A 25,955-nucleotide genomic window follows, 5' to 3' on the forward strand; every position below is an offset into this window, starting at 1 on the left:
AAAATAAAAAAATAATAAAAAACGGTTGGTTTATGACTTGTAAAATAAAAAATAAATTATAACAAATCAATTTATATTCGTAGATTATGGATATTATATTTTTTAAATTATGGATATTGTACATATAAAATTGTAGATGTTAAATTAGAGATATTATTTTAATAACTTTTACTGTATATACAACTCATACTTTTACATATAGATTATATACTATAAAACAAAAAATAGAAATAAAATATAAAAGAAAATTATGAAATAAATTATTAAATATAATTATTAACCGATCAAATTAAAATTAATAAATAAACATATATATGAATATCAACTAAAAATATTAAAACAATTTAAAATTATAATTTATTTGACGTATATGTGAGATAATTCAAAAGATACATATATTAAAATTGAATAATATTAATGGTAAAAGAGTGGTGTAAGGTACTGCGAGATCCAAAGACCACTCCAGTATGCCTCCACCACGAATTGCATGTGTTTAGAGTGTCGTGAGTTTGGAGTTGTTGGTGATATATAGTTTAGGGCAGAGGAGGAGTCGGTGGTTTGAATAGGAATGCGATGGAGGTGGTGAGTGTGGTTAATGTGGTGAGACAGATGGGAATGGTTGGTTCCAAGTGAACCTGATCTAACGGAACTTTGACCGTTACTCCCAATCATCTCTGGAAAGATGACAATGGAGGATTAGTTTGGAAATTTTGGAGTTTTATTTAGGGATTCATTTTGATCAGATTGAGTCATCTAATACCTTCTCTACGTCATATAATCATTACCAAGCACACTCAGCATTAAACACATCACATGGAGCATTAAATATGCCAGATCAGCATTCCGGTGATGGAGATAATTGCAGGGACAACCGGAAGTCACTATTGTAAATTTGGGGGTTCTCATTAGGGCTAACGAAATTGTAAGAATTAAATTGAGTATCGAGCTAAAATTTAGAGGCTAAATTGATATTTAACTCATGTTATTAGTGTGAAATTTTAAATGTTATGGGTGTAAAATTATGGATATTAAATTGAATAACGCTACACATCAAAGTCTTTTTATAATCAAGTCTAATCAAGTTGGTCTAACATAACAAAAATCTGTTATATCTAGTATTATTGACTTGTTTAATTTGGTTGGATTTGATTTATAAAAAAACTTGAATGTGTAGCATACTCTATTCAATTAAAGATATTTTTACAAATTTTATTCTGCAACTGATATTTTTATAGATCGACTGTTATAAAATAAAAATAAAAAATAAAATATATAAAAAATTACTAAATAAGTTTTTAAATAAAATTTTTAACTTGTCATATTAGAATCAATAAGAATTGAACAATTATAAATATAGAAAAAAACTGATAGAATCAATAAGAATTGAACAATTACAAATATAGAAAAAAACTGAGGGCAATGCTTATAGAAAAGAAAATTATTACATCATTAATAAGAATTAAACACTTACAAAATAGAAGATGTTCCTATAAAAATAGCATATGGCCTTAAGAAATTTTAAAATTGCAAGACATTTTTTTATCACAAAGTTGCATTGATCTTCAACAACACAAATTTCATATTTGATGAAATAATATTATTTACAGAATATGCATTAATTGCTAATAGAGTAATACATTATATACTATCAATATCTATTTTTAATTCAATCAAATATTTTAATATTAAATATAATTATTAAAATCAATTTCAGTATAAAAAATCAAAAGGACATAAAAGAGTGAAAACTAAATGTAGTTAATTACATTAATTAATATAAATTTAAAAAGGAATGTTTTGACTACTTTTGGTTCCTAAGCTTTGTTTCCAAAATTTCCGATATAGTAAGAATGAAATATAGTAAACTTTTCATTACACTTGAGCAAAATACATACTCTATAACATCTCCACAAGTCAATACAAGTTAAATTATCATTTTTATAAATACTAACCAAATATTTTTATTTACTTTTTTTCCCCACATTACCCTTTTCCCCAAAGGTCGACCGGAGTCAATACCCGAACCACGATCCTTGCTGAAAATGAACTACGAAAGATCCTAACCCGACCCGATCAAGATCCGGATCCTTCCCACAAAACACAAGGAGTTTTTCACCCGGTTCGTTCTTGACTCACTCAACACCTCCCATATCTTAAACCCATTTCCCAATTCCCACGCGCCATTCTATTCCAATCTTCATTCACAAACTCACACCAAGTTAATTTCATTTCCACATGACACAACCCTCCCAAAAAAAAAATTAACAAAAAAAAAAAAGCAAAAATTAGAAACCCAATATGTCACGTGACCTCAAGAGTATACTCACGTGACAGTCAACTTTCACATCGAAGTGCTGCTTTTATCTTTTGAACTGTGCATGAAATGAGGTTGTTCACAGTTTCCACCGACTCTACCGTGAGCTTGGCCGTAGGGAGACTATTCACAAGAATCTGAAATGCCACCGTCAAAAGGGACCCACTCCCACGCGCCCCACCACCAAGGTCATCGCCGCCATTGGCTTCGGCGCCACCATTTTGGGCCCCACGAGGCCCAGGCCCATCAGGAACAATCGCAAACCCAGAAGGCAATAATGCCACGTAAGCAGAATCACCACCGTTCATTACCACGTGCATCGCCGGAATATCCACCGGCGCGTACACCACAAGCGAGCCAGCAGCATCTATGCATGTCTCTTGAAGTATCAACATGCTACTTTGATTTGAATTTATTGCCTGCAAAATCAATATACTAAATATTTAGCAAAAAAACCCACAAATTAATAAACATAAATAAATAAATAAATAACGTGTTGTCACACTGCAAAGTCAAACTCTGATTTTTTTTTTTTTTATAAGTTTAATTTTCAAATTTTATTTTTTAAAAAAGATCACTTCTACTACTACTACTAAAAGTGAAAAGAAAAGCTTCGGTCAGAAATCAGAAACGTAACCCATAAAAGGTGAGAAACGTCCTTATAGTTTGACTTGTGATAAAGGGCCATATTTTACTGATTCATCAAAAATTGCTCACATCGATAATTCCAAGGTATCACAAACTTGTCCCTCTCAATCTCAATCCTTCTCTCTTTCTCTTTCTCTCTCTCATCAAAAGTCCAAACAAGCGCGGTACCAATGCATACGACAAACCCACAACCCTCATTGACCTTTTTTCCACCTTAGTACATGCAGCATCATGCATTCATCTCTATAGTAATAAGCAAATATCGTTTTTTTTTTCTTTTCTTCAATTATATTATATACTCGTTATTTACTTCTATTAATAAAATTCTTTTTTAATAGCGAATTATATTAAAATAGCTTGTATCTCAAGCATTGAAATATAACCCTTTTTTACTAATTCGTTAAACAAAATGTCTTAAAATGAGATCATTATACTCAGTGCAGTAGCACCTTCTAATAATTAGCGGTTAATTTAAAAACATAGCTATTGATGAGAGAATTTTATTTTTTGACATTTAAAAAAAAAAAATCATATATATGTTATTTGAATTTAATTTTGATGCACTGATCATAAAAAATATTTTACACAGTTGTCCGGTTAGATAGATTCTTTTAAATGACCAATCATATGACCAATATATAGTTATTTCTTGCTTGCTATGTGTCATTATACTGCTTTTCCGTGCATCAAAATTAAATTCATGTTTTTTAGAATAATAGCAAAATTCTTTTTCGTATGATTGAAAAATTGTTTGAAGAGAGAATTAGGCTTAGATAAAGAAGAAAATGCATACACCAGCTCTAAGGAGGGAGACGCAGTTGCCATGGTCCTGTCCCTTTGCAATGTGGGCCATCTCTTGCATGGGCCCACCATTGGATAGTATGTCCCACTCGCTCCTCAACCTCTCGTCGCGGAGGAAGTCGAACAGCCTTTGCGGCGAGACTGGGAGCCACACTGACGTGGCAGCGCTGAGGACGATCCCGGGTGGCTCCCCAGGATCGTCCACGCTCTTCCTTGTCATTACCCTAACATCCTCATCGACAGTGTTGCCGGTATTGTTGAGCTTGTTCCACTTGTGCACCGTGGACGCGCACACTCCGGCACAGAAGTTGTTGGTCATCCTCTGTGCCAGCTTCAGCATGCTGCGCCTACCACTTGCAGTTATTGCTGCCATTATTGCACCAAAAGAACATACACAATATTAATGGGTCAGTTTCATTTGGTGTTAGTGATAAACATTAATGATGCTCTGCATTACATGTGTGAAAATGGTGAATGATGTTACATAAAAAAAGAAAAAAAAAATAATTGGTATATATATATTTAGAACACTCAAATTAAATGCTATATTCTGATCACGAGATTTAATTTAAATCCTCATATATTAAAAAATCACATAATAGTTTCATACTTCCTCCATCTTAAATTATTTCTATATAAATATAGTGTAGTTTAATTCATGTTTAATATGTATTTTGTATTTCAATAAATATCGTGGCTGATTTTAACGGTTGATTTAGATGTATACATAGTGTGGTTGAATATATAAATATAAATGGTTTTATATCTAACACGATGTATACCTGAGTGGTCTCTAGAAGGTTGAGTAGAAGACATGAGGATGGCGAGGCACTCGCACTGGCGCTGTAGGGTGGCGATCCACCGCTGGGCGCCGAAGGCCATGCCAGAGCTCAACAAGGCTCTATATAACTGATGAACTTCCCTTTCCTCGTATTCGGCATGTTCCACCCATGTCACCTGTGCCATTAAATTTCAATTTAATTTTCTCAGACTTAAGCATTCAATATTCTCACAACTATTACTATTGTTTTTCAATATCCATTTATGCATATCATGTGTCTTACAGCATCAATTTCAAGTCATAAAGACATCTCTAAAGTATATGTGAATACACAAAAGTTTGATACATCTTTAAATTAATATACGTGAATATATTAGTTTAATAATAAAACAATTTTTAGTAACAAATAAAAAGAAACAAAAACTATTATACAGTTGAATAGTGATAATATAAAGAAATTCAACTAGAGCGCTAATTTTTTTTTAATCTTAAATTCTAAAACCTAAATTATAATCCTAAAACCCAAATCTTTTGAGAAGTGAAGATTAAAAAAATAATTTTACAATAAAAAAGGCTAATGTTAATTATTTAAAAATTATTGTATGATTGATTACTTTTGCATTATGTGCTACATTATTGAGTGAGCTAGTACTGACAAAGTTGACTGAGAATTTGACTAATTGTAACTTGGTATTATTTTTGATCAACTACTAAACTATCTAGGTTTGTATTTTTAGCCGTCATTGGATATGAAGATAGATGATGATATTAATATGAAACCGCATCAAATCTTGGAAAAGCCTGAAGATTTGGCTCAACGACAGACAAAGGTATCTAAATGGACATGGACCAAGTACATAAAATATTGGTACTATATTATTATTATTATTATTATATAATAAAGTCAAGCCAGGATTTACAGCAAGGAACTTCGAGATTTGCCAATAGCAGTGTTTATGAGTTCACAAAAACAAAGACAAAGATAGAAAAAGACAAAAATTGCCAGTCCTTGAATTTTGACTCAATTGAACGAACATATTTTATTATATATAATTTACCTATGGATCATAGGGTTCTTCATAAGAAGGCCACATTTCAGTCTCGTGAATTAAAAATATATTGATATAGTAATAAGATGGTAATCATAATAAAATAATTAAGATAATGATTGTTTGGAATGGAAACATCAAATGAATTGTAGAATGATATCTAATTAATGTGTTTCTAGGTCCAGAAATTTAAGTAGTGATATTGGAGGCTTCTAAAGAATAAATTAATGGATTAACCTATCTAGATTTTATGTCACATGGGGGGATATATTATTCAAATAGTATATTTGGAATAAAAGATCAAACAAATTGTTGAAAACTTGGGGTTAATTGTGTGTGCAAATTCTTTGAGGAAAGGGAATTGGGAAAAAAAAATAGTATATAAATTTTGTATGGGAATTAGAACTGACATAGTAGTTATATAGTGAATAGTCACTAGACCTAGCTGAAATACTTGGAAACATGAGCTTTTTTATTTTTTATTCTTCCTTTTTTATTATAAAATAAAAGCTTGGAAAATGAAGAAGACTAGACCCCGTGATTCCTAAGCATGGTGTTTTGCCACACTTTTGAATATGCTCTTTTCAACTCACCTATGTTCATGTTAGCAGTTAATGAAGAAAGTACAATAATAAGAACTAAAGAGAAACACATTCACATGGAGAAAATAAATAAAATAAGAATTTAAGTTTAATAAACTATCAATATAAAATAATTTTATATATGTATTTAATTATAATATTAAAAAAATAATTATTTTTTATATTAATAATGTGAATAATTATCTAAAATAACAAATATAATTGAATAACTATATAATTTAATAATTATATAAAATAATTTAAAAAAACTTTCAAATATAACGATACACTAGTATTTCATTGATTTTAACCGTTGATCTTAATTATAAAAAATATATATAATTAAAATTTAGAAAAATTTTCAAGTGTGCTGTCATATCAGTGTTTCAGTGATTTTTAACCGTTGATCTTAATTATAAAAAATATATATAATATATATAATTAAGATCAACAGTTAAAAATAACTGATACACCAGTATGACAGTACACTTGAAAATATTCTTAAAATTTATTGAACACCGGTATATTAGTATACTTAAAAGATTTCCAATAATTGATATTAATAGTGCATCAAACTTTTTTTTTAAATAATAATGTATCAAAATTAAACTCATAAAATAATAATAAATTTAAAAAAAACATATGAAAGCGTGTAAATTTTTAAGTCTCTCTCTGTGGCTATATAGACCTATGGTTGAGTAGCTGTAAGGTGAATAGTAGTACTTTATGTTCATCAGAACACTGTATGTACTATCTATGGAAGAATGTAACTCATTTTTACTGACCTTGGCTCAAAAAGGTTAAGAAAAAATGTGTTTAATAAAATTGAAAATAAAAAACACTCTTGATAAATTCCACATATATATAGTCACAAAAAAAAAATCCACATATATATATGTTTCTTTTTTATTCTAAATTTTATTGTTAAGAATTTGACTTCAAAAATTAAAACACATTTATATAATAATGCTATGGGTATTTTTTTTGTTGACAACTATGCAAGAAAATTATATATGATTATATGTCTTGTATAATTATTTGTTATTTTTCTTCTTAGCTAGTTGTTTATATCATGGTACAAAAAATTGATGATAAAAAATACAATACACCTAAAGTAGTTATATAAATGCAAGTGTATTAATGTGTATTAATATATCAATAACCCTAGAGATACAAAAAAAATCAACCAACCAATTTAAATTTTTCTTATTTAGTTTTTATTTATTCCAGAGTGTATTAAATAAAATTAAAAATAATAAATTTTAGTATTTTTTATTAATATTTTTTTATTACTAAATATTTCCAGTTAGTATATATATGTATAAGCCTATAAGGTGAAATTTAGAATTGAATTAATTTACCTTGGAGTAACCATTAGGCATATCTTGTACTATACAGCCAGAAGGGAGTCTTCTGCAATTAACAAAAGTTGGGGCACCGGCAGAAGAAGTTTCTCTGATAGCATCAATGGAGACATCCACCACTGCCCACACCCCTTCTGCGTGTTGCTTGCAAAATCGAAGGAAATTCACTTCTCTAACTGGTACCAATGGCGATAGAACTTGAAGCTCCGCATGCATCTGTTTCATTTCATTATTAAACTCATTATAATCTCAAAACAAAATATTCTTATTATTTATTTTCTAAAACTTACTAGTTGAAGTGCTCCATTTCTGCTACCGTTTATTCCATTCGATATCACTTCAGTGGTTGAGGTTCTTGCAATCATACAAGGAAACATCTCTGCCCATCGATTCTTAAAAAAAAAAAAAAATACTTTATAATTAAACCAATGTACTACCATGAACCATCAACCTATATACCATTAAAGCCAAATAACAAAAAATATTTTTTTTACCCTTCCTTTCTTTTTTTTCTTTTTTTTAACCTATATTTTTGTATACATCTTCCATTTTTAATATTAAAAATAATTAATAAAAAAAAACTTATATTTTTTTTTACCAAAAATATTAGACTCGAACCTGCAATCTCTTAATTGAGTATGGAAAGACTATACCATTTGAGCTATAACTCATTAACTTAAATTCTTTTTTTTTTAACCAAAGATAGAAGACTCGAACTCACAACTTCTTAGATGAGTATGAAGAGATTATGCCATTTGATCTATAACTCATTGGCATTAAAAAAAACTTATATTTTATACCATAAAAATGTGATATAAAAATAATAACTAAAAACTATTCTATAATTTGGTATATTTTCATTTCACATAAAAATGTTTTTATATAAATAGTTTTGTTTTTTCATATTATATAAAATAAAATGAAGAGAAATAAAGAAATAAGACAACTTACCGCATCCATTAAAGTCTCAACAAGAGCCAAGCTATTTATGATGACAAGGCCAGTTTCCCTAGAAGCCTCAGAGACAAAGGAATTAGTCCTTAAAGCAATGCAAGGATTAGGGAATGTCCTAATATACTCCTCATGGTTAAGTACTTCCCTTCCTCCAATTTCCAAACTCCTTATCCAAAGAGGCTCACAACTTTGTGCCATCTTCACCAACTCATCCATGGCAGCCAAACCAAGCTCCAACAACATTGACCTCTCCATTGACCTATCGAATCCGCCAACCACCGCGCTCGGCTGCGGCCGAGTGATCGCCGGCCCGGAAACCATACCCAAAGGACTAGACAAATTCACCCCAAATTCCGGCCCCAAAGGCAAGCTATTAGGCACATTTATGCTCAAGTTACAACCATAGCCATTGTTATTGTTGCCAACCCCAAGCTCCAAACTTGAATTTGGCAACGGGTGGGGCCCGCCCATGGACGAAATGGGCCGGCCCAAGAACTTGCCGGCGAGGGCACAAACCCGGTCTAATTCATCCTTTAGTCTTGCATTCTCAATCCTAAGATGTTGTTCCTCAAGAGAAAGCTCACCAATTATGGCAGGACCACCACAATTTGAACACATGGGGTTCCTCATTGCATCTCTAATTGACATGTTCTCAGCTCTAAGCTTGTCATTCTCTTGCCTTAGGAGTGTGTTCTCATGGCGCTCCAATTGAGTCTAGTACAATAATTTCATAGTACCCCATTAAAAAAGGAGAGATTTTTATTATTATATGGTCCATATAATCAAAATGGGTAGAAAAGCCATGTGAAAAGGACCTTAAAAAAAATGTTTATAGTTTATACCTTCATTTGGGTTCTCCGATTTTGGAACCAAAACTTCACCTGCCTTGTTTCCAAGCAAAGCCTTTTACTAAGTTCTAGCCTTTGTTTCTCGTCAGGATGGGGACACTCCTTAAACAACCTATAATAATAATAATAAAGAATCATCATTTAGAAATGTTATAAAAAAAAAAAAGAGGGAAAGAAATTAAAATGAAATGAAGAACACACGATTCAAGCTCTTGTATTTGCTGAGGAGTATGTCGGTGATAACGTTTTTTCCTTTTGGGATTATTGTTGTCGGCAGCATCTTGTTCATCGCCGGAGGCACCATCCATGTTATCACTTCCAGATCTGCTTTCATGTTCTTCTTCTCTGCTCCTTCTCAATCCTCCATTACTTCCCTCATAATTATTGTTGTTGTTCTCACTCCCCATAATGTTGTTGTTATTCACATCCCCTTGTCCATCAAGATTCGTTTGCTGCTTCATTTCAACAAACACAAACAAAACCAAACCAAGTTATTCATTAAAAAAAAACACTTTCTATGTTTTAGCATCAATACCAATAAACAAAATACAAGTATGAACCATAATTTTGGAGGGAAGGAGTAAACTGAAAGCAAAAGGGGGTTAATGAAGGAAGTAAGAAAAAAAAGAGAAATTATTTATATTTATATATGTAAACAAGATCTTGAATTTTTGTCTCACAAGTGCTAGAGAGAGGCCAGGTGAGTTGAACATTGATTTGGCCAAAGTTGGAGTAGTTGTTAAAAGGCGAGGCTGTGAGATTGCACCAGAGGGCATTGTTGTTCTATTATTATCGTTGTTGATGATGTTGTTCTTGGTAGTGCCACCACCACCGTTGTTATATGGAATTTCAACTATGTTTCTCACACCGCCGCCACCGCCACCGTCGTCGCCGCCACCGGAATTGTTGTCTAGAAACCCTCCAAAACTCATCAAAGAAGCCACTTTTGCTTTGCTAATGAAAACACACCTCAAAGGGACTAATAAATAAGCTTTTTTCACATATGGGTTCTGATCTTCATGTAGAAGTAGTTACTTTGCAGATTCTGAAACTGATTGACCAATTTGGATGATGATGATGAATGATTCTCAGTAGCCCAGAATTTCCAAACAATAGAAGAGCTCAAAAGATGAACTGGGTCACTCAGAATGGAGCTTATATACTTGAGAGAACAATCAAAAACTAACCTTTGTAGCTAAGAAAAAAGGGGGAAAAAATGAAAAATTATTGGAGACAGAGAGATAGAGGAGACAAAAGGATAAAGCTCTTTCCTAATGTCTCAACTCTCTCTCTATAACACTCTAATAACAAAAATATTTTTTTTTTTTAAAAAGGGGTCTTTTTCTTCTCTTCTATTATTGTTGTTTGGAGAGAAAGAAAGAGAATGAAGGCAAAGCCTGAAAAAAAAGAAGAGAATTTTTATTTTTAAATTTTTTTTTGTTTTAAGCTTATTAGCTCTTCTTTCTCTATCTTTCTCTCTCTCACTCTCACTTTCTAAATGCCCTTTTAAGAGGTAACACTTTGAGGGAGCAAGAAGAAGTTCAGGGGTGGCTTCATATTCCAGTGAGGGTTAAAAAGGAAGAAAATGGATGTGGGAATGAACCCTAATGTGTGTGTATATATGCGTGTTATCTCGTTATCTGCATGCTTGACTTTTGTGAATGCTTAGAAGAAGGAACAGAAAAGAATAAGTAAAAAAATAAAAAAAGGGGAATCAATGAGTTTAACCAAGAAAATGGGTTTAGGAAAATGATGAAATGAGGAGAGAGAGAGAGAGGAAAAAAGTGAAGATAAAATGCAAGATGTGGAGTCATTGAAGCCTTACAAATAGATAGAGCCAAAAAGGGTCGGTTGACTCTTGCACTGTGATTGCTCTCTTTCTTCTTTCTTTCGTTGTGATAAAAATGTACCAAGAGATTGGTAGCTAATTATTTTTCATAACATGAATAAAGTTGTGTAATATACTAATATATTAATATAAGTTCAAAATTAGTGTATTTTATAAGTATAATGATGGTGAATCAGGTAATATAAATTGTGGATACTAATTTGTATAACAAAAGGATTTTGATTTATGATTTTATAAATGATAAATTTTTAAATTAAAAAATTAAAATTATGATTCATAATTTTTTATTATTTTTTTAAGTTTATTTTCTTGAAATTGTGGTTCACAATTTTTTTTTGTCTTATTTAAAATCGTTATTTCTGATTTTAGATAAGTCTCATATATTATATCAAAATATTATAATATTAATAAAAATTATCAATAGAGATAATATTCAATTTGGTCCCTAAACTTGTATGGAAGTCATAATTTAGTCTCTAAAATTTTAATTGCCTTTATTTAGTTCTCAAACTTTGTGAACATAACTCATATTAGTCCTTGAAACAATTTTCAACGTACAAACTTTAAGGGAACATTGTCGTGAACAGCCGGATGCCACACAAAACCTTGTAAAATGATGTCGTTTTAGTTTTGACACTCAAATAATCCAAAAACAACATCGTAAATGGTGTTTATTAAAATTTTACCTAATAAAATATGTGATATAATGCCGTTTTTGAGCTATTTAAATGCCAAAACTAAAACTGTATCATTTTACCAGTTTTAACGTGATATCTGATAGTTTATAACAACATTCTATTAATGTTTTTATACTAAAAATCGTCTCAGGGATTAATATGAGGCACGTTTATAAACTTTTGGAACTAAATAGAGGCAATTAAAACTTTAAGGACTAAATTGAGACTCGCATATAAATTCAGGACCAAATAACGATTAAGAAATTCATTTTCTTACTTAAAGTTTAGATAACAAATCTCACTTTATAATTTGTATACTAGATTTAGTAAATTTCAAAAAATGATATAATATTATTATTTATTGAGATATAATATTCAAAATTTATTCTGATATATCGTGTTTCTAAAAGTTTTTGTTTTTTTAGTTTGAAGAAAATACATGATTATTTATAAGTGATAATTATTAGATAAAATATTATATTATTTTTTCAAACATTTTTACAATCCACTTTTTAATATTGTGGATAGTACTAGTGTTTTTGTTTTTAAGTTGAATTTTATTTTAAAATTTAAAATTTAAGTTAAAAAAATTGAGAAAATAAAACATTTTTTTCTTTTGGAAAGTAAAGTTTTTTCTAATTCGTATAAGAAAAAATCCAGCCAATGAATGAGTGAAACATAGGCAATGTACCTTTTTCATGACTTTTGGGGGAACGCTTTTTTAATTTTTAGGATTTTCTGTGAGCTTTATGAGTTATGATGAAAAGTAAACTATGTTGCAATGATAAAATAGTAGGAAAGGTGAATTCAGGCTGGGATCCACAGGATGGGCCTTTTTTTTTTTTTTTTTTTGAGGAGTGATGAGATGATCTTCCTTCCTTTCATTGGGATTTTCAATTATTGGACTCACTACTTTGCTTGATACACTCATGCGCAGACAAATACCACGCGACAAGGCATTCGTTTTTGTCATCTTTTTTCTTTATTTGTGCAATTATATATTATTTTACATCTTACACGTGTTTAATCATTTTTTATTTTATCATCACTTTCGTTACACATATAAATCTTTTTAGCAATTAAATTAGTCCAAATCTTACTAAAACCAATTTTATTAGTAGGATCTTATTAAATACATTCCAACTTTTCACTAACGCGTATCTCACTCTCTTTAATATGAATACTTTTTTTTCTTTGTATTTTTTCTTCTTTTTTGCGTATTTTTTATTTATCATCGTTTTTTATTGCTATTGCTATTACAACGTTTTTTTCTCCTTCTTTTCTTGGTAGTTTTGTAAGATGATGTATTTTTTTTTGTTTTTATTCTTATTAAAAAATAAAACAAGAAGAATTATGAGAAGATAAAATAAAAAAAATAAAAAAAAAAGAAGAAGATGATAACGATGAAGAATAAGAAAAGAAAAAAAAGTTGAGTTATGTAAAATTTATCAAAAGGTTCTTGTCAAGAAGGTAAAACAAGAATTACGAGAATGTGAAAGAAGAAGAAGATGATGATGATGAGGATGATGATGATAATGATGATTTTAAGTTATGCAAAATTTATCAAAAAATAATACCGAAACTTTTTAACTGTGACAAAAAAGTTTATCAATTTTAATACTAAAATTTCTTAACCGTGACTTAGAAATTTTTTAACGGTGACATTTTCAACTAAATGATATAATTTTTTATCATTCAATTAGTTGGGTGGTATTAAATTCATATATAAGAGGTTTTATTCATTTATATGTCATTTACAACAAACTGATGCATTTTTTTGTTCTAAAATATATGAAAATGTATTTTGTTAATTGAGTGAGTTAAGGTTTTGAACTTGTGATTCTTTAAAATTTTTTATGCATGTGGTTTACTAAAATTTTTTGTATCATTTCTAACAAAACGATATGTTTTGTTATTACTGAATTGATTATGTAGTATTAAACTGAAGAATAAGAGGAAGATAAGGAGTTTTGAGTTATGCAGAATTTAACAGAAAATAGCAACAAAAATTTTTTAAACGTGACAGAAAAAGATTCTTAATTTTGATACCGAAATTTTTTAACCGTGACACAATTTTTATTAAGAAGGTCAAACAAGAATTATGGGAATGAGAAATAACAAAAAGAATAACACGATGATAATGATGAAAAAGAGGAGGAATGAGAGTTTTGAATTGTGTAGAATTAATTAGAAAAATAGCACCAAAATTTTCTATTCGTGACACAGAAATTTTTTGCATTTTGATATCAAAATTTTTTAACCGTGTTATTTACAACTAAATCAATTTTTTAAATTAGTTGTGTGATATTTAACTAAAAAGAAGATAATGATACTAATAACAATGGTAATGATAATAAATAAGGAGGAGAAAAAAAAATTTAAATGAGCAAAGGAGGAGGAGGAGGAGGAGGAAGAAGATGAGTAGGAGAAAGAGGTGGTGATAGTGATGACAACAACGACGATAACAAAATAGAAAAATAAAAAAAAAAGAAAAAAAAAAAGTACACACAGTATTTTATAAAATTTTATTAGATATTTTACTCGATTATAAATTTCTTTTTTACTATATACACAGAATAAGAATAAAAATAAGATTAATTAAAACACTAAATATATTTATTATTTTTCTAATGATTGTTTTAGGTTCAAACTTTAGGAAGGAATTTTTTTTAAATAAATAAATTAAATTTTGTATATACATTTATTTGTATTTTAAAAATTATTTATATTATTGAACCACAAAATGACATAGAAATAAACTAGGGATGAAAAAACAAGTCACAGTCCAATAAACTAACCTATTTAGCTCAAACAAAAAATGCCTCCTTGACAAAAAAAAAAAAAAATGCCTAGTCGGCACTGCATAATCAGTGGACATTCCGCAGGGAAAGGGGATAAAAGTGACTACGAATCGGATTGAATATGACCAAAATTTTGATTCGATCTATATTATTCGTAAAATATAATAATATTTTTAAAAATTTATTTTTATTAAAAAATTAATAAACTTTTTTTTTGTTTTTTTAAATATGTTTACTCTTAAAATATTATTAAACATATTTTTTTAAATAATAAAAATAAAATAATACAACATATATAATAATTATTAGTTGAAATAAAATATAAAAAATATTTATTTATTTATTTATTTATTTATTGCGAATCCGTAGAATATATGCGAATGTCTACCTAGTAAAATCTGCAATTTAATCTTAGTAGTGTGTAGATCGAATCAATATTCCTAATTTTTAGATCGGTCTCGGATAAATACTACGAATATATAGATTAAATCTGATTTATAAATGTTCTTGGGAGCGACAAATGCTACCACCTATATATATAACAAACCAAATTGAAATGTTATTTAGAATATTTCTGAATTAAAAGTATTGAACTTTTTTAAAATATTACTCACTACAAAAAATTTATCGAATATCATTGGATTCATTTACAAATTTATTAAAAAAATTCATTCGTAAATCGTAATATATTTACTGTCAGAATTATTGTCAAATTTCTAACGATATAAATTTTATCAATAATTTTTATTGTTAATTTTTTCGATAATTTAACGATAATATATTATTAATTGATAATTAAATTAATAATTATTAGCAGATTGATTTAACCGATACAGTAATTTTAATTTTAATTTTTTTAAATTTATTTAATAATTTAATATATAATTTTAAATATTTAAATTCAATAATTTAAATCAGAAGCAGATATATACAGCTGTACTGTCATTGATGATTTCATTCTCTTCTTTGCCAAACTCATCTTCTCAATTGGTGAATTATCCTCAGCACCATCTTTCCAACTCCGTCCCAATTGAGTGAGTGTCACAATTATCGTTATGATTGTCGCTGTTCTCATTCAATTGGCCATTGCAACCATCTGAACCATTGATTGGAAACTTCGTTTTGACCCCCACAATAGGAGGATTCTGCACATACAAAAGAACCAATGAAGCACGAAGATATTTATCCAATTGCAAGATATTTATCCAATCAGTATCAAAATTAAAATTTTGCATCTTTATGTAAAAAAATTCGTTGCATTGACGTTGTGCTGGAATCATATTCTTGTTCAACTACAACCAAAACTTCCATGCATTTATAATTACTTTACACCTATGATGCACAGATACATTGACACGGACATGGGACACGACACGATACGGGACACGCCGACACGTGAATTTTAAAATTTTACATAACACGGAAACACGCATACATATAAAATATAAAGTATTTTTTAGATAAACCGTAATGATATTTTAATATTTTATTGATATTAAAATATAAATTAATTTTTTTAAATTATTTTTAATGTCTTATTTTAATTATATCAAGTATTTAAAATATTTTTTGTTTTAATAAATAATAATATATACTATATCTAAATTTATTTTAAGAATATATATTAAGAATAAGACCGAACACGCTGACACGTGATGGTATTTAGGTGTGTCCAAGTGTGTTCGGAGAAGAATTTTTTATTTTTTATTGAGACACGATTTGGATACAACAGACACGCATATCAGACGAGTGTCGACGAGTGTCGTGTCCAAAATATATCCGACATGCAAACACGACAATTCAGTAAAGTGTCCGTGCTTCATAGCTTTACACAGTCATTCAGTATAAATCAAACATATGTCATAGTCGGCAGTTGCATAAACTTTAGATAACATTCCAATTTTAGACATATATTAGATGACACTATATTAGTTCAAGAAAATGATCAAAATCATCAGCATCATCAATCATAAACAAAATTTTAAATACAGAATCATTAAAATAGAAGTAAAAAAAACCGTAAATCAAAACAAAATTAAAGAAATTTAAATCAAAACAAAATTAAAAATCCTAAATCAAAATAAAATTATTGAAATAAAATCATAAAAATAGAATTAAAAATCATAATATTAAACATAGAATTTGAAACACAAAATTATCAAACTAGAATTCAAAATTAGAATCATAAACAAAATTTTAAACACAGAATCATCAAATAGAATTAAAAAAACTTCAAATCAAAACAGATAAAAGAAAGTTATAAATCAAAACAGAATTAAAAAATCCTAAATCGAATATCGTCTTATGCGTGCTGCTGTTGTACGTGAAAGATGATGACGACTGTTGGGGAGCGGAGGACGACGATAGCTGCTGGTGCGTGGCGTCGTGGAGGATAACGGAGAGAGAAGCGGTTTGAAGATGGGAGAGGAAGAGGAAAGGGTCGCATTGCCACGTGATGCGAGTTAGGGTGTTGTGGGCGCTTCGTCAACGGCATAGAAGAGGTAGGAGCTTCATCCCCGTGAGAGGTTGAGAAAGTGAGAGGAGATTCAACGCTAGAAGAGTGGGAGTGGGGGCGGGGATGTTTCGTTGCTGTGAAGAGTGAGACTGAAGAGGAGATTCTTTGGAGACTGTTGGTGGCATTAGCATTGCCAGAGGTGGCTGCCGGAGGTGATTTGGGAGAGAGAGATTCAAAAAGAAAGAGAGAGAAGAGAGATTTAGAGAGAGAGAGGGTCTTTTAAAATAAGGAAAGAGAGTGAATAATTCTAACTTAGGGCAAAATTACCGTCAGATTTACTAATGGATAAATCTGATGGTAATGCAATGCGCGTGACCAAAACATAACGTTTCATTAATTGAGCTTTATCGGTGGATAAATTCGTCAGTAATTTCGACGATAATGATCACGCCAATTAATCTTTTTTTCCTCCAAATATTATCGGCGAATTTACCGTCGAAAAATAGAATTCGATGATAATCTTTTTATCCGACATATTTATTGTAGAATTTGTCGGTAAATCTACTGGTAAACTCGATGCTAACGTTTGACACTAAATTCGACGATAAATCTGACGATATTTAATATTTTTTTATGGTGAATTCTTGCCTTATTTATTTAGAATATGTATTTTAATTTGTTATTGAAATATAATATGTGAAACATTAGACCATAGAATTGTTATCATTCATTGCAATAAAAATATGTTTAGTGGCAATAAGATAATGACTAATATATGTCTTATTTAACATATATTTTTATAGTAATTATATATTTATTATTATTATTATTATATGTTATAATAATAATTATATACTTTTTACAGCCACTAAAAATATTTTTATTGATAATTATATAATTATTACTAAAATTTTTTATTAACAAAGTATAAGATGATTAATCTCTAATTGTCAGCAAATATATTAGTGACTATTTAATATTGCTGCTAAAAGTAAAACAAATTATCATAAAAAATGATTTTTCTAGTAATAGTTTTTCAGCTTATTTTTTAAAATATAAAATCGATATAATTTATTACAAGTTAGATTGTATTAATTTACTTTTTAGTTACTTTGATTTTATTTTCTTTTTTTTTTGTTTCATAATATCTGTAACTTTTATTTTTTTTTTATGCACTATTTGTCATTGAATTATGAATTATATTCTTAATTATTAATTAATCCATTTATAATTACTTAACTACTGGAATTTTTTTATTTTTAATTAAGTGGTATGTAGTCATATTTTCTTAACATTACTCTTTATTTTAAGTTTTCTAATAAACATGCATTTAGTCAAGTAATAGATAAAAGAAAGAACGAGTAGAATATATTTTTAAAAATTGAAAAAGATAAAATTTTAATATGTTTTTAATTAAAACACATTTAATTCATGTTATTACCCCTATTTCTTTTTTAATTTTGCACTTTTTATATTATAAATTAAAATGAGTGGTTATAGATGTGGTTGAAGTAAACGTTAAAAAAGTTATAATAGTGCTGTAAACAAAAAACTAACCACATATTTCTTTATTTTATATATTGTTGAGGAAAAAAAATCAATAATTTTTTCTTTTTGTGCTAGTTTTTTATGGCAAGAAAATAGCTATAATTAATTCAAATTTATTGATAAAAGCATTAATAGATTCTTTAGATCTCGTATCTCTTCCTCTAGTTGCTTTCATTATGGCTTCCTCTTCATCGTCATACTCGTATACTTCTTTCAGTTCTTTGTCACTATTTTTTGGATCTTTTAAAATCATCCTCTTTCACATCATCATTAAAGGTTTTATTAACTCCTAATAAGATTTCATTAGAGATTGTTATCCGTTTTTAATACTTGTCAAACTGTGAATGAAAAACTACCATATATATTCTTATCAGTATGTTTTATCACTACCAGAGATACAGACGTTATCAACGGAAAATATCTACGAACTAAAAATTGTGACTAACAAAAACGCATAGTCCTCTTTAGCCACGAATGTTTATTTATTGCAAAAGCATAATTGCCACAGTTTTTTTAAAATTTAGCCACAAATTTTTCCGTGGCTAAACCCCTTATTTTTGGTAGTGTATATAGATTTTAAACAAAAACTATAGCTGGAATAAATGCATATCCATTTAATTTATACTATATATAAAAGGAATACAAGAAAAATTAGTGTTTATTTTTTTAAATATTTTTTATTATATATAATTTATAAAAAATGTTATTTTTAATATTTGAACCCAAAATTTTTTATTAAATTATAAATTACTTACTATCTTAGTCACCAAAATTACTTACTATCTTAATCAATTTAACTTTATTATTTTTATACATATTTAATAAATAAAAGAATAAATATTAGTGTCAAGTTAATAATTTAATAACACTTGTCATTATAAGAGCTCTTCAAACATAAGTTACCGTGCGTAAGTACAAAATGTAATACAATAGGTAAATGTATGTTATGCATCAAGTTAATAATTTAATAAGACTTAAATAAATGCTTAACAATTTTATGGAAATTAAATAAAGTCAAGTGTACTTACTCGTTATTCATCCAATATAATAATTTTTTTTTTGGTGATAGTGGGGTCAAAGACCCAAAAAAGATAGAAAACTAAATGCCTCTAAACAGAGGGACAGAAGCTATATCGGAAGCTATAATATGAGAAATTTCACAAGGGGCTGAATCAAAAGTATGGAGACCAAGAGGTAAATGCTGCCCTTTCTTTGCTAGTTGATCCGCAACAGAGTTAGCTTCGCGAGGCACATTATTCCAGTACACATGAGGGATGCGGTTTGCTTGGAGCTTGATTTCCTCAATAAGGGAGGAACAAGAATGAGTAGTTGGATAGCTTTGGGTGATGAACTTTAACGCTGAAGCCGAGTCCGATTCCACAATTACACAAGAAAGATTTAGAGAAGTAGCAATCCGAAGACCATGGACAATCCCCCATAGTTCCGCATGCATGATGGAGCAGCTCCCGAGATTGCAAGAGAAGCCTTTAATGAACCCTCCAAGATAGTTTCTAAGGATCCCACCACAAGCAGCATTATTAGTTATTGCCATATAGGAGCCATCTACATTCAACTTAACAGCATCCTCGCTAGGAGGCTTCCAGCTTATTAATCGAGCATGATTGGCATAGGGAGCATTCAGGTGCACTTTAGATCTTGACGAACGGTTGAACTCATCAAACCTTACTCTAATTTGAGCTATAGCTGAGGCCACTGTAGTGGAGTTTCCTTCAAAAATCAGCTTATTTCGAAAAAACCAGAGAGAGGATGTCACCACCCCAAAAAGACATTGCCAATTTCTTGAAGTAGAGAGGTTGGAGCTCACCCAATCTTGAAGATTTGAGCTGAAGAAGCTTTGATTCCATGCCAAAGGCAGCAAGTTATCCCAGACCGCTGATGCAAATGCACAGTCTCTAAGGACATGAAGGGTCGTTTCGCTGTGAATGTTACATCTTGGACATGATGACGCGGTTGAGAGGTGACGTCGTTGTCTTTCCGCATTAGTTAGGATTGCATTATTGGCAACTAACCAAAGAAAATATCGAACACGTTCGGGACCACACCAACGCCAAACCAGATTGAACGTCCCATTATAGGAAGGAGGAGTGTTGCAAAGTACTTGATAGGATTGTTTGAGATCGAAGGAGCCATCCGATGACAAGTTCCATGCCACATGATCCGGCATCTTCCATGGAGATGGTGGAGAGATGGCAGCAATCTTCTTCACCATATCTTCCGGCAGCCAGCTATTGAGTTTGTTCAAATCCCAATTACCTGAAACATCAAGGAAGTCCATCAATGAACTAGAATACTCTACATAATTAGTTCTTACCTGCGGCACATGCTGATCAAGACTACCCAAATTGGGAACCCAGTTATGTTGCCAAAACTTAATCACAGAGCCATCCCCAATACGCCAGATATGATTTTGTTTCACATCTGGCCATGACTTGCATATTCCCTTCCACATGTTAGAGCTATTAGGCTTTCGCTCAACATTAGGAATGATATCCTTCCCGGCTTTATATTTGGATCGGAGCACAGTGGCCCATAAAGAATCTCTTTTCTCAACTAGCCCCCATCCAGCTTTCATCATGAATGTATGGTTCATTTTGCTTGCATGTCTAATGCCAAGACCTCCCGCTTTCTTGGGTTGACAAACTTTATCCCAATTCATGAGATGATTCTTCTTTGATTGGTCAGTATCGCCCCAAAGAAAACTTCTGCATTTACGATCAATAACATTACAAGTAGAGACAGGTAATAAAGCAGTTTGCATAGTATAAAGAGGAATAGAAGAAAGGACAGATTTCACCAGGGTAGTTCTGCCTGCAAACGAAAGAGAGGAGGCTTTCCAAGAATTTAGTCTGGAGTTGAGCTTGTTGATGATGTCATTGAAGGTATGCTTGGATACTTTGGAATGTAGAAGAGGAACACCCAAATACTTTCCAAGGTTATCTGTTCTAGCAAATTCAAGAGCTTCACTGATCTCAATTCTAACTTGGTTTCCCACGTTCTTGGAGAAGTACACCCGAGTTTTTTCATTGCTAATTTTCTGGCCAGAGCTGTCACAGAAGGCTTTGAGGCATTTCTTGATAATATCCACTTGTTGGAGATTAGCTTCTGCAAAAAGAATTAAATCATCGGCAAAGCAGAGGTGGGAGAGCTTAGGACCATCCCTGTTTAATTTGATAGGCTTCCAGAACCCATGATCAACAGCAGCATTAACCAGTTGAGAGAGGCGTTCAATACACAGTACAAAAATGTACGGTGAAAGGGGGTCGCCTTGGCGAATACCTCTGGATGGAAAGAATTCATCTAATTCTTCACCATTCCAAAGAACTCGCATCCTTGCTGTGGAAATGCATGACATAATGAGCTTGATAATATGATTTGGGAAACCAACCTCCAAAAGAGTATCTCTAACAAAGCTCCATTTGATTCTATCATAAGCTTTTTCCAAGTCAATCTTGATAGTCATCCACCCTTTTGGACCCTTCTTGCTTCTCATCGTATGAATGACTTCCTGAGCATTGATGATATTATTTGAGCTATGTCTGCCAGGAACAAAACTGCACTGTGTGGGTTTGACTAACTTTTCCATGAGGTTTCTAATACGGTTAGCAAGGACTTTAGTGACAACTTTGTAGGAGACATTGCATAAACTGATTGGTCTCATTTGCTTGAGGCTAGTGACAGGTTCCACCTTAGGAATAAGAGTAATAAGAGTTTCATTGATCTCTTGAACTTTCTCAGGCTCATGAAAAATACGATGTATAAGTGTACAAAGATCAGACCCGACTTTATCCCATTGGCTCTGATAAAAGACAGCTTGTAAACCATCCCTTCCTGGTGCTTTAAAGCTGCCCATAGCAAAAACTGCCTCTTTAATCTCCATATTAGAAATATCTCCTCCCACTCTGTTTCGGTCCTCCTCACAAAGAGTAGGAAAATCATTAGTGAGAACAAAAGGGCACTCAGGGAGGCAATCCATATACAAGTTAGAGTAAAAAGAAAAGGCCATACTCTCCAAAGTATTCTTATCAGTAATTAATATACCACCATCATCTAGAAGAGAACGAACTTTATTCTTCCTCCGCCTAACCATAGTTGATCCATGAAAGAATTTTGTATTTCTATCTCCAAACTCTATCCACTTGCATCTAGATTTCTGGTACCAAAGGAGCTCTTCATGGGCTAGAACTTCCTCGTAATCCTTCCAAAGTTGCACTTGAAGTTCTTCAAAGAAAGAATTACTGCTGTAACTTAGGCTATTGGTGATGCCCTGAAGTCTTCGCAGGATCTTGCTTTTCCTTTTCCAAATGTCCCCAAAAACATTGGAGTTCCATTCTTTAAGAGAATTTTTGAAATTAAGAAGTCCTTCTGTCCAAGAGTTTTTCACATGCCAAGATTGATGAACTAACTCATTAAAATTAGGGTGGGATAACCAAGCAGCAAGAAATCTGAAAGGCCTCTTTCCTCTGTTGGGAGAAGGATCAGCAGCAAACTTCAAACATATGGGAGAGTGGTCTGATTTGAGAAGGGGAAGGTGCTTCAGATAAGCCTCAGGAAATTTAAGCTGCCAATTGAGATTGCTCAAACCTCTATCAAGTCTCTCTACAAGATTACCTCTCTTCCATGTAAACGGCCAACCAATAATCCTAAATCAATCAGACCACAATCCGACACACAATTCTAAAACTCATTGCAAGCACCCGAAATAACTCTGGAAGAATCGCCCTGCCTTTCATGATCATGTAAAATAGCGTTAAAATCACCTAAAAGACACCAAGGTAAAATGGTATTATCAGCCAAAGAACGAATATTACTCCACAAAGATCTCCTGGTAGCTCGTTGAGGACTCCCGTAACAAGCAGAGAGAAGCCAAGAATCTGAATTGTTGCAAGAGACTTGAAGATGAACTAGTTGATGACTATAATCCAGAACAACAACATCCCAAATACCTGCATCCCATAAACACCAAATACCCCCAGAATGGCCAACGGCTTCAACAATAAAAGACCCGTCAAAGCCCATCTTATCTCTGATTTTCTTCCCTTTCATACCACTCACATGGGTTTCAAGCAAGATAATAAAATGAGCATCATATTCCTTTCGCATATCTCTAATAAGAGAATGAAAAGACTTACCTCCAGCACCCCGACAATTCCAACAAATAATATTCATCATAACAAAAATATGGGGAGGGTCATTGAGGACCGAGATTAATTTCTGGGTTGAGTCCCAAGTACCAAACCAGCGCTTTCATGGGAAGACTTCCCATCTTTCAATTGATTCTTACTTGGATTCTCCAAGGTTGGACTTGTTTGCTTATTGGAATTTAAAGCCACGCCACTCCCTGGGTCTGGCGGTCTCATCGAAGAAGAGGAATTTTGAATTAAAAAATTATTTCTTACCTCATGAGCTTCAAGAGGTGATTGCATCCGTTTGGAGATTTCAAAAGCTTCTCTTTGATCATCTTGGAGGCGCCGCATATGTTCCAACATCACCAACTCCATAGCTTCCATTTCGGAATTCTTCTTGTTGTGAATCACTAAGGAAGCTTCGTTGATATGCTCTTTAGCTTTGGGTAAGGATTGTTCCAACATTTTGGCTTTCAATTTGTTACCTTTTTCATTGGGCTTAAGCCCAATTAGCCCATGATTTGGTTTTCTAATTCCTTGAGGGTTTTTTCCAGCACCTAGTTTCAGGATCTTCTTGTATATGGGTTGGATTTTTTCAACATTGTTATGGGCCTTGGCAGCTTGAAGCCCATCTTGTGTGTTATTAATTGATTTTTCACTATCAACATGCATAGCATGTACTTCCACATCCTGCGGATTTTCCTCATATAGGATATTATAGCGTGATCCTCTTCCTTCCTCTATACTTTCAACAATATCTTCAGGTGCTAATTTTTCGCCTCTATTAATTTCATGAATATTCCCTCCTTTTTCGTTAGAACTAATTGCCTTTTTCTTTTCATTTTGTCTTCTCACCATCATCCAAGGGCCAAAATTTGGGGGATTTTGATTAGGCCGAGTATCATGCTGAATCCCAAAATCCGTGAAACTTCTATTTTGGTTATCATCAATTGCTTGATTGTCGCCTGAATCTGCTTTCTGGTCGACGTTTTCCACCTTCTGTGTCTCCACCTGTTCCACCACCGTCTCACCACATTGGTCCATACGGTGTCCATATCTGCCGCAATTGAAACAAATCTGGTAGAGCCCTTCATACTCAATGTTTAACTCACTACCCAACACCGAAATACGTGGTACAAGTTGTTTTGCCAGATCAATCTCAACACAGATGCGAGCAAATCGTCCTCTAGAGTGAATGGAAGTAGTACGATCAATTTTGAGCATTTGACCAATGGCCGACCCCACACGCCACAAGAATCGAGGATTATAAAGTTCGATTGGAAGATTAGGAATACGAATCCATGCTGCAATTTTTTTAACTTGATTCTCAGAATTCAGAAAGAACGGCCTCCATCATTGCACAATGAGGTAATGCCCGGCAATCATCCATGGCCCCTCTAACAGCGCATGCGAGTAATCCGCCTCATCTGAAAAATGAACAAGAAAATAATCACGATCCATATCAATCACATTTATATTACCTTTCTTGGCCCAATCCCTTCGGAGACGTTGTTCAATGAATCCCAATCCCACACGTTTGCCTAGGACTTTGACGATGAGCGCATTGCGCCAAGGCTTGCACCATTCATCAAACTATTCTTTCGACACTGGAATCGTAGGGCAAGGATCAAATGGTTTTTCGCCGAGATCTTCTTTTTCAGCATCAATATACCATTGATCCTCCGGGTTAGGAGCATTCTCATCAATGCCATCCATGGCCATAGTGTCACCTCCCGGACTAAGGCCAGGCGATGTTAGAAGAGACTTTTTATACGAGATTTTTGACAACCTCTCAACGTCGTGTTCTTGCCCAGCAATGTCCATGCACTCACTAGGTTGATTTAGATCAACATCATCACGAGTCTTGACTTTCTTAGTGCTACGCTTTTTCAAATCTTCCTCTTGAGTGGAAACCTTGGCAGAGCTTTCTTTAGCCATCAGTCAGACTATTATTTCCTGCTTATCCAATATAATAATTTAGCTGAATTCACTTGCGTTATTAGGGAATTACAGTTTATGAAGAACTTATATCGTAATTATGGTACGTTTTTCATTTTTCACATTCTAACTCTTAGCTTAATTGCTTTCTCACCAAAAAGTACCAAAAACAAAGAAACATTGGTTATAACTCTATGGTTCTA

General features: G+C 31.7%; 1 protein-coding gene and 1 pseudogene across 1 annotated transcript; both read right to left on the minus strand.

The window, feature by feature from the left end:
* Positions 1 to 1,842: 1,842 nt before the first annotated feature.
* On the minus strand, positions 1,843 to 11,137 carry LOC107624862 (homeobox-leucine zipper protein HDG1-like). Its single transcript, XM_088504847.1, has 9 exons — positions 10,021 to 11,137; positions 9,542 to 9,792; positions 9,335 to 9,452; positions 8,490 to 9,206; positions 7,829 to 7,930; positions 7,536 to 7,754; positions 4,546 to 4,720; positions 3,756 to 4,129; positions 1,843 to 2,733 (listed from the first exon to the last, which is right to left on the minus strand). The coding sequence occupies exons 1-9, from the start codon at positions 10,270 to 10,272 to the stop codon at positions 2,335 to 2,337; spliced, it is 2,607 nt and encodes an 868-aa protein (XP_088360973.1). The 5' UTR covers positions 10,273 to 11,137; the 3' UTR covers positions 1,843 to 2,334.
* An 11,222-nt stretch (positions 11,138 to 22,359) lies between these two features.
* Positions 22,360 to 25,734, minus strand: LOC148573019 (uncharacterized; annotated as a pseudogene).
* Between the last annotated feature and the right edge of the window lie 221 nt (positions 25,735 to 25,955).

This window comes from Arachis ipaensis, chromosome B2 (genome assembly GCF_059453495.1).
Source record: "Arachis ipaensis isolate K30076 ecotype BB chromosome B2, ASM5945349v1, whole genome shotgun sequence".
In the NCBI taxonomy this organism is placed as follows: domain Eukaryota; kingdom Viridiplantae; phylum Streptophyta; class Magnoliopsida; order Fabales; family Fabaceae; genus Arachis; species Arachis ipaensis.